The sequence below is a fragment of the Lycorma delicatula genome, chromosome 1 (genome assembly GCF_047948215.1).
Source record: "Lycorma delicatula isolate Av1 chromosome 1, ASM4794821v1, whole genome shotgun sequence".
In the NCBI taxonomy this organism is placed as follows: Eukaryota; Metazoa; Arthropoda; class Insecta; order Hemiptera; family Fulgoridae; genus Lycorma; species Lycorma delicatula.
The window spans coordinates 217,070,131-217,080,689 of record NC_134455.1 but is presented as its reverse complement, the minus strand read 5'-3'; the positions used below and the strand labels follow the sequence as shown (position 1 = coordinate 217,080,689).

The 10,559-nt window shown below is 30.2% G+C and overlaps 1 protein-coding gene across 1 annotated transcript in view; it reads left to right on the top strand.

Moving 5' to 3' along the window:
• The first annotated feature begins 282 nt into the window (after nucleotides 1-282).
• LOC142328583 (trehalose transporter 1-like protein) overlaps nucleotides 283-10,559 on the top strand; it is a 61,686-nt gene continuing 51,409 nt past the window's right edge. The window contains exons 1-2 of the mRNA XM_075372357.1: nucleotides 283-359; nucleotides 8,974-9,126. Of these exons, the coding sequence (XP_075228472.1) occupies nucleotides 9,003-9,126 (124 nt within the window). The 5' untranslated portion in view covers nucleotides 283-359; nucleotides 8,974-9,002. The remainder of the gene's footprint in view (nucleotides 360-8,973; nucleotides 9,127-10,559) is intronic.

Here is a 10,559-nt window from a genome sequence, read left to right as displayed (position 1 = left end):
TAATATCTCCAATCAGGAAAATCTGACATTAGAAGATATAAAATGCAGTTTAAATGTATGAAAGTTAAATATTTTGATGCAAAAATTTATCTGACAGAAATTTAGATAACACGTAGCTTAAAAAAAAAGTAAAAAATAAAAGTATTGGCGCATTCAGAAAATTTACTGGAAAATACATATCACGCGTCATAAACGCATATACATACATATCACGTCGTCATTTAAACCTCTTTGGAATAAATACAAGGTTTTATACTTGAATACGTAACCCTCCCACCATTAGCCTTTTCTTCAGTAAGAACGATGACACTAACTTCCAGAGTATATTTGAAAATCACTCGACAACTTATTTTGTCTAGGTAATATATGAAAATATTGATTTAATTTTGTAAGCAACTTTATTTAAAGTACGATTTTTGTCGGAAGAATTATCATCTTAACTTTATCTTATTAGAATAACCGCTTTTATATTTTTCCTACTCCTATATTTTTATCTATTATTCATTTTTAAGGATGCAAGTGATGATGGTTATGCAGGTGTTTGAACTTAATTTTTATTGTGTTGCTGTTTATTTGCATCTATTGATGAGAGAAGTAGTCTCTGTTATCTTGTTTTGAAGGGCCACATTTTATGTAAGGTACTTGATTTAATCAATATGGGTTCTTATGATTATAATTATCGTGTTATGAGATTATTGAGTGTAATAACATCTTTTGGTCTACGTTTATTTAATATCCTTTTGACATTTTGTTTGTGATTAAATTACGAGCAAACACGATTTCTGATTTTGTTTAAAATTAGTAGTAAAATTCCTTAATATTAGGCAGAACAATATATCTGAAATAATATTTCTTAAAATTTTCCGTTTAAAAATGGCGACTACCAACTTTCTTAGAAAGGAATGATAGAGAGATGCAGTGAAGGGAAAGTTTGAATGTTTCTTAACAGTAGTATAATATGAGATTATTGAGTGTAATAACATCTTTTGGTCTACGTTTATTTAATATCCTTTTGACATTTTGTTTGTGATTAAATTACGAGCAAACACGATTTCTGATTTTGTTTAAAATTAGTAGTAAAATTCCTTAATATTAGGCAGAACAATATATCTGAAATAATATTTCTTAAAATTTTCCGTTTAAAAATGGCGACTACCAACTTTCTTAGAAAGGAATGATAGAGAGATGCAGTGAAGGGAAAGTTTGAATGTTTCTTAACAGTAGTATAATATGAGATTATTGAGTGTAATAACATCTTTTGGTCTACGTTTATTTAATATCCTTTTGACATTTTGTTTGTGATTAAATTACGAGCAAACACGATTTCTGATTTTGTTTAAAATTAGTAGTAAAATTCCTTAATATTAGGCAGAACAATATATCTGAAATAATATTTCTTAAAATTTTCCGTTTAAAAATGGCGACTACCAACTTTCTTAGAAAGGAATGATAGAGAGATGCAGTGAAGGGAAAGTTTGAATGTTTCTTAACAGTAGTATAATATGAGATTATTGAGTGTAATAACATCTTTTGGTCTACGTTTATTTAATATCCTTTTGACATTTTGTTTGTGATTAAATTACGAGCAAACACGATTTCTGATTTTGTTTAAAATTAGTAGTAAAATTCCTTAATATTAGGCAGAACAATATATCTGAAATAATATTTCTTAAAATTTTCCGTTTAAAAATGGCGACTACCAACTTTCTTAGAAAGGAATGATAGAGAGATGCAGTGAAGGGAAAGTTTGAATGTTTCTTAACAGTAGTATAATATGAGATTATTGAGTGTAATAACATCTTTTGCTCTACGTTTATTTAATATCCTTTTGACATTTTGTTTGTGATTAAATTACGAGCAAACACGATTTCTGATTTTGTTTAAAATTAGTAGTAAAATTCCTTAATATTAGGCAGAACAATATATATGAAATAATATTTCTTAAAATTTTCCGTTTAAAAATGGCGACTACCAACTTTCTTAGAAAGGAATGATAGAGAGATGCAGTGAAGGGAAAGTTTGAATGTTTCTTAACAGTAGTATAATATGAGATTATTGAGTGTAATAACATCTTTTGGTCTACGTTTATTTAATATCCTTTTGACATTTTGTTTGTGATTAAATTACGAGCAAACACGATTTCTGATTTTGTTTAAAATTAGTAGTAAAATTCCTTAATATTAGGCAGAACAATATATCTGAAATAATATTTCTTAAAATTTTCCGTTTAAAAATGGCGACTACCAACTTTCTTAGAAAGGAATGATAGAGAGATGCAGTGAAGGGAAAGTTTGAATGTTTCTTAACAGTAGTATAATATGAGATTATTGAGTGTAATAACATCTTTTGGTCTACGTTTATTTAATATCCTTTTGACATTTTGTTTGTGATTAAATTACGAGCAAACACGATTTCTGATTTTGTTTAAAATTAGTAGTAAAATTCCTTAATATTAGGCAGAACAATATATCTGAAATAATATTTCTTAAAATTTTCCGTTTAAAAATGGCGACTACCAACTTTCTTAGAAAGGAATGATAGAGAGATGCAGTGAAGGGAAAGTTTGAATGTTTCTTAACAGTAGTATAATATGAGATTATTGAGTGTAATAACATCTTTTGGTCTACGTTTATTTAATATCCTTTTGACATTTTGTTTGTGATTAAATTACGAGCAAACACGATTTCTGATTTTGTTTAAAATTAGTAGTAAAATTCCTTAATATTAGGCAGAACAATATATCTGAAATAATATTTCTTAAAATTTTCCGTTTAAAAATGGCGACTACCAACTTTCTTAGAAAGGAATGATAGAGAGATGCAGTGAAGGGAAAGTTTGAATGTTTCTTAACAGTAGTATAATATGAGATTATTGAGTGTAATAACATCTTTTGCTCTACGTTTATTTAATATCCTTTTGACATTTTGTTTGTGATTAAATTACGAGCAAACACGATTTCTGATTTTGTTTAAAATTAGTAGTAAAATTCCTTAATATTAGGCAGAACAATATATATGAAATAATATTTCTTAAAATTTTCCGTTTAAAAATGGCGACTACCAACTTTCTTAGAAAGGAATGATAGAGAGATGCAGTGAAGGGAAAGTTTGAATGTTTCTTAACAGTAGTATAATATGAGATTATTGAGTGTAATAACATCTTTTGGTCTACGTTTATTTAATATCCTTTTGACATTTTGTTTGTGATTAAATTACGAGCAAACACGATTTCTGATTTTGTTTAAAATTAGTAGTAAAATTCCTTAATATTAGGCAGAACAATATATATGAAATAATATTTCTTAAAATTTTCCGTTTAAAAATGGCGACTACCAACTTTCTTAGAAAGGAATGATAGAGAGATGCAGTGAAGGGAAAGTTTGAATGTTTCTTAACAGTAGTATAATATGAGATTATTGAGTGTAATAACATCTTTTGGTCTACGTTTATTTAATATCCTTTTGACATTTTGTTTGTGATTAAATTACGAGCAAACACGATTTCTGATTTTGTTTAAAATTAGTAGTAAAATTCCTTAATATTAGGCAGAACAATATATATGAAATAATATTTCTTAAAATTTTCCGTTTAAAAATGGCGACTGCCAACTTTCTTAGAAAGGAATGATAGAGAGATGCAGTGAAGGGAAAGTTTGAATGTTTCTTTAATTCTGTACAACAGCTAGGAACGAGGTCTTCTGTTCACAGAACTACTAAGTACGGGTATGCTATTACAAATAAAGTCGGTGAGTGTGAACTTCTGTGCATTAACTGAATCTGTAAACATATTTTTTAACACTTTAAACATTTATTAACATTAAGTTTATTGTTAATGTTAATGTCACAAAAATAAAATTTTATAGTTTTTGCCATTTTGAGTTTTAATAACAGGAAAACCGTTTAGATAATTTTTATTACAGAGGTTATAAAAAAAGTAAATTAAAACGCTAACGTCTCACGTTTCTTCACTTGTTTAGAATTAAATTAAACAAATATTTTCATAATTTCACACTATTCACAGTTATAACATAACTATTAGTTTTAGGAGTAGAGATTTTGGCAATAATGAGGAAAAGAGAAGATAGGAATAAAAAAAAATTGAAACCGTAAAATTGTGATTAAAAATAAATTAGAAATATTTATTTCCTAACCTTCTCGTCATTCGATTCGTTACTCTTTGTTTTATAAAAATAGAAACTACAAATAGGTGCATGGCGTAGAGTTAAACTTTGATGAAAATTTATGAGATTGTAAGATAGCGTTGTTTTCCCGATAAAATATTTGTTAAAAAATTACTCTAAAAAGGCGTAGTGAAATCCAAATTTGACAGTTGGAAAGGAAGTTAACTTGCGTTGTTTCAAAGTGCTTTTGTAATCGTGTTCAGCGTTGCGGATAGAATATCAAGTAGCAAAACGGATTTTTATTATCATGCCAGGGTCTTTTCTCATTCGCAACTACGCTTTCTAATTTATTACTTGCTTATAGTAAAGCGGTAATAGGTTCAGTTAAAATTTTAATTTCAACATGAGGATTATCATCTGTTTCTTTTAGATAATATTTTTGTACTCTGTGATTTCAAAATTTATTTTTAAATGTTATCTTTAAAGTTTATCATTTTTACAAAATTGTATATGAATAAAAATGACTAAGAAATTGTATAAGAATAAAAATGAATAAAAATAACAATAAAGTTAATGCTAACAAACATTAAAACACAAAAAAAATAAAATAGTAAGAGACTTAAATAACCTCACTTCGTAATGGCGTTTCTTGAAAACGTCAACTGGATTGCTTTTTTTTATTAAGATAAAACTTTTCGTATTGTGGCTTCGTTTATGATAGCGGACTCATTCTAATGTAATAAAATTAGATTTTTTACTACTTAATATGTTTTTATAGTATTCAAATCTAATTTTTTTACATTATTTTCCAATTTTTATGGCTTTTGTAACATTTTCTTAACTGCAACTTATTTCTTCTCCTTTACACGAACTATCAGCTATTCTATTTTATACGATTTTTCACGATCAAATTATTATTTTTAATCTATAAATTTTTGTGATAACTACGTATTTGTAAATGGTATAGAAGTAGATGTAACTCATATAGATTTTTCAAAAGGTTTAGATAAAATAGATTGCCAAGTTTTAATGAATAATTCTATTTGGTTTCTTCATTGATTTCTCAGTGTTTTCTGTTCATACTTTATAAGACGTCTAAAGTCGTTTACAATCGGTTTCTTCAAAGGGTTACAAATTAACGGAATGTGTAATAAGATCAAGAGTTCTTTTATTTATAATCTTTGTTTTCGCTTATTGTGATAATTGATTGCATCAGAAGTCACGTAAATAATTCGCATTATGCAAAAGGTTTATAAACACGTTTGGGTGTGGACGATTTTACTGCTATTCAGGTTTGATATTAATAACTTTCTGTAGCAACCTGTAAATAAAAAAATGACTTTATTTCTTTTTCTTCTTTTTTTAACGGTCCTACTGGTTTTTATATGTGCCAACAATGATATGATAATAAAAAAATACAAAATGTAATACTGATAAAATAGAGACAAAACATTCTTTGAACGTTTATGTAACCAAAAAAATAACATTTTTATATCTGTTAAGCTGATCGACTAGTAGAATTATCGGTTTTAAGTGTAACATAACGATATCATCGACTATTAAAAGATTGGAAAATCGGTGTTACTACTATATTGTCATAAACTATAGTTAACGATACATTTCTTTTAAACATATACCTTCACATTTATTTCCTGATTGAACTGTACTAGCAAATGAAAGGAGAAAAACAAAGCTTCTGCTGCTGCTATACGTATAAAAACTTTGACTTATATAATTTACTAACAAAACCGACTAAATAATATAAATGTTGAATTATTGGAATCGAATTGAGATGCTCACTTGTTGAAAGTGTAAGTATTTATTTAATCGTAAGGATGTCGTTGCCAGGTGCTTCTGAAGGTCCAAATCCTGATCTTTTCAGTAGTATGCTTTCTTTCGATCAGTCTCCTGTTAAGGAATAAGAAAAAACCTGGGGTTTCTTGAGATGAAAGGCTATCAGCCTCAATTTGCGATATCTGTCAGCCTTCCGGTGGAAAATAAAAACTTATTCGCAGGAAAGGAGGAATCGATAATCAGTAGTTTATTGGCACAACTGTCCTCTGGAAGGACAGACCCGAGTCTGTTTCCAACATCCCTTTCTTATAATATTTTACAAGTGATAAAATTTATATTATAAAATTTACTACAGTTAAATAAATACTAAACTTAAAATTAAGCATAAATTTACTTTTTAAAGTATGTGCAGTAAAAAATTAATGTAAAAATATATTAGAAGGTGGACATGGCCTGTTAGGTCCCAGTCGACCGTGCGTCTGTCGGCCTGAAGTTCTAATTTACTAAAAATTGAGGTCTTTTGCAATAAAATAAAATCATAATATAAATTATAATATTAATAAATTCCGTTCTTTAGTTGGGTGGCGATCATTACTCATATGCCGCCGTGTAGGTAATACACCAATCGCCGGCCGTCGTTTATGTCATTAAATGCCTAAATGCCACTTATTGCATGGAGGTAAAAATTTAGTTTCAAGGATGCTGAATAATGATATAAGCAACCTCATTGATGAACTCCAGCGATGTTGAGCGCGTCACGGATTATTACATTTTATTGGTCCCTAGGCTTCCGAGAAAGCCATAGCCATCTATCAGCGTTCTGTTTTCTAATTATGAGCGTGAGTTATCGATTACTAAGCTATCATCCACAAATGCTTGACCGATGACGTCCTCCGGCAGCGGAAGACGAGTGAAGTTAACGAACTAGGTTCCAATATGGGTTGAAGTGTCAAGGATTTTGAACTTAAGTGACGTAAAAAAATTTGAAACAGTTGCAGCCAAGGTAGGTGCCAAGGGACCACCTTAGTTAAAATCAACAGATGATCTGAACATCCCTCAAAATGTTCATTCCCTGAACATTCCTCAAGATTACAAATGAACAGTAGAATTTAGAGAGGCGGTTGTCCTTGCACTGAAAAATGCTGTGCTAGAGCAAGCGTTAATTTTTGATTAAGAGGTAGAATATCAGGTATGCTCAGAATACTCAATTTGAGGAAGATTCCAATAATATTCTTCCTCAAGCTCCAAAACAGCTTATCAGGAAGAAAATTCAGAAACTTCACTAGGCTGCAGATGTTGCCCTGAAATATATCTGAAATGATTGTAGAATCTACAAGATTGGCTGTGAAAGTGCTGAGGATTATTGACTGATATGAACCAGATATACAATATGTTTTGCAGCCAGGCATCAAGGAATCATTTGTAAGATTATTGTGGTCTAGTCTCAACCAGGACTATTTTCAAGATTGTTAGCTACCTCATTAATGTGCTCTTAAAAGGAAAAGATTCCAGATAAATTAGCAGTTATAGAAAAGCAGCACAATTACAGCATGTATTTATAGTAATTAATAATTAGCGTAATTATAGTGAGGGTTGTAGAAAAGCAGTTATAGAAGCTTCAGAAAAGCAGTTACCACCATGGATTAGGTTTGTTGTTTGAGTTCTGTTACGGGGAAAACTCTTACAACCAGTATGTTTTGGCAAATTTTTTTGATAATGAACTGTTTTCTTCTATTAGGTTGTAAGATTCAGCTGACAAAAACCAAGAGTGTTAAATCTTTCTTGCAACAAGGTTCTCAGAGCTCCTGGAACCTACGCTAGTTGTTGGACATTGTATGAAATACTACATTGGTGCAGAGAGCTGAAGGAGAGATATTTGGTTACTTGTTTTTAGAGCCAATGATGATTTATTTTGTTGAACTCAAAGCAAAACCAGATTTCATTATATTGTCCTATATAACTATGAAGAAGAGTTGGCCATCCTTCCTCACTTTGGAAGGATGGCAGATTGAGTGAAACATCAAATATAATAGAGAATCAATATACGAGTATACATATGAATCTATATTAGATCAAAAAATCATTTGCCTCTAAAGCCTTGATTACAATGAGCAATTACCTTTAAATTCTGAATAGGGTCAGTGTAAATTGTATGCACTACCTGGAGGTAGTATATGAACACTAGAGAAACAATACTTTTAGACAGCAGCTAGGCATTATATTGAGAAATATTTATATGATATTGAGGTAAAGTTACAATATCTCTTGTTTTCCTGTTGGAATGGAACTCTTTATACAATGCATACAGAATTATTGTAATGTGGACATCATTATATATAATGATGTGAAAATACAAAACCTTCAATATAATAATATTTAGATTAATAATACACTAATACTAAAGATAGTGGACCATACAATAATCATAAAGTGATTATTTACTTTGCTTATTATATTTTAATAGTTTATTTGCATCATACTCTTTTAATTCATTGGTTACTTTTACAAATTAAAATATTGTTTACCACAAAATTTCCTTTTGTATGTATTTTAAAATGGATTTTCTTTCATAATGTATCCTTTTATTTCAATAATGATAGCTTTATGTAATTTGGGATAATTTCTGACATATCTTGCTGGAATATCCTGAATTAAATATTAATTCTGTTTAGTAGTTTCAGACAAAATGCAATGATGCAGTATCATTGTTGATTTGATTGGTGGAAAAATTGTTTTACTAAAATAGTGTTTTTTTGATAATATTTTATTAAGTATCACTTCAAAATCAGTTGAAGCTGTACTCACAAAGTCTGTGAAACCTGTTAAAGAAATTATTAACAAGATCTATACGATCTGAAATCTTTGGTATTTCTACTAAAGCTATATTTTGTAATTGATTTCATAGTTTGTAAAAAAACCGTAGTTCTAGTTTTCGTAGTTGGTATTTTAGAAAAAAACTAATATTTTTAGGAAGTTAGTATAACTGATATCTGTTATATTCTGTTAATACTTATCATCCAACAAATTTGTTAACTATTTAATTTGAACATTTCTTTATAGAATAGGTTGTTGAGTAAGTTTTTGGAATCATGTTTGATCAAGCATCAGTGATTTCTTCTAGCTTTCAAGTCACAGAGCAAACATCTCTACTTTCAACAGATGTTCCTAGAACTTTTCTACAGCAATGGCCTCAACATTTGGCAGCGATTTTGGGTAGGAACAATTTATTTATACTTTAAATTTATTATTTCTTTATTCATTTAAGTATTTGATGTATAGTATTTTTATTAAGTATGTTTAACTTACCTGATGAACAAATAAGTGGATAGTTATTTCAAAAATATATGTGTAGCACAGAGAAAATTAACAATACAGTATGTGTATCATTTACATCTCTCCTACTTAATAGAGCAGAGCATATAACGAACTTTTTCATCACAGAAATAATATGTTGTCAGTTGCATACTGTCTGTTATTTACTTTATATTACTATGTTTGTGGTATGTGTTATTATTGTATGATATTATGTTTGTGATGTGTGTAAAGCACCTGAGGGTCAAAGAAAATTGTAGAATTGCTTTCTCTTAAAGTGACAATATTCACTATACATCTATTTTTTATGATGTACAGTGACAGTGTTGAATATTACCTGTTTTGGTGATCTTTATATGCTGATCGTTCAGAAGCAGTGCTTGTTGTTTGTAAGAGTGGCTGTGTCATTTTTAGTAGTAAATAAATCATATGAGATACACCTGAAAGTGGTTGGGTAATTGTACCTGACCGTACATGGAAAACTTAAAACTCTCTACTTTTACTCTGTCACCTACTTACATTTATACTGATATTTCTTGGAAGTAACATAATGGAAAAATTTATTTTGATCTCATTAGTACTTTAAACCATGAGTGGATGTTGCACTAACTTGAGAGTTACCCTACTGTAGAGCTTACCCTTAAATACGAGCTCGAGGCATACCATCCCCCAAATCCTGTATAAACTTATACAAGAATCTTCCTTTAGTTGTGGTGTCCCATACCAGCTGTCATGCTTCCATCACGAGGTTCTGCAGCCTCTTCTGCAGGTGGGAGATGGGCAACTGAACAAAATTTAGATCCAGTGCATTGTGATCACCATTCCGCTCTGCTACTGGCCTGGCTCGAAACCACATCCCAAATACCTCGGTCTCCTGGCCTCTTCACAATTTCCACATGGCTGCTCAAACTTTCACCACTAAATCGATTGGGAGAGCCTTTCCCAATATGGTGGTAGCCTCGTACAAGGTTGTTTTAAAAACACTAGTGCATACAATTAAGGCTCTGTGCTGGGCACTCCTTAAATTTTGAAGAAGTGCTCCATTTATATTCAACCTATGTGCCCAAATGGGCGTCATGGAAGAGGTTATGCTTTCGAAGACACCATGTACATTTGATGGCCCGACAACCCATAGTCTTTTCGAGCAATCCTCCTAAGTTTATGCATCATTGAGACTACATCTGCCGCTACTTGCCTAATGTGGTTGCTAAAAAGCAACTTTTCATCAAACAAACCACCTAGGTACTTATGAACTCTTAACTCGGCTGATTACACAGTCTTTATACTTAATGTGGGGGTTACTGCTGTACAATAATTTGTCTGCACCTTAAGAA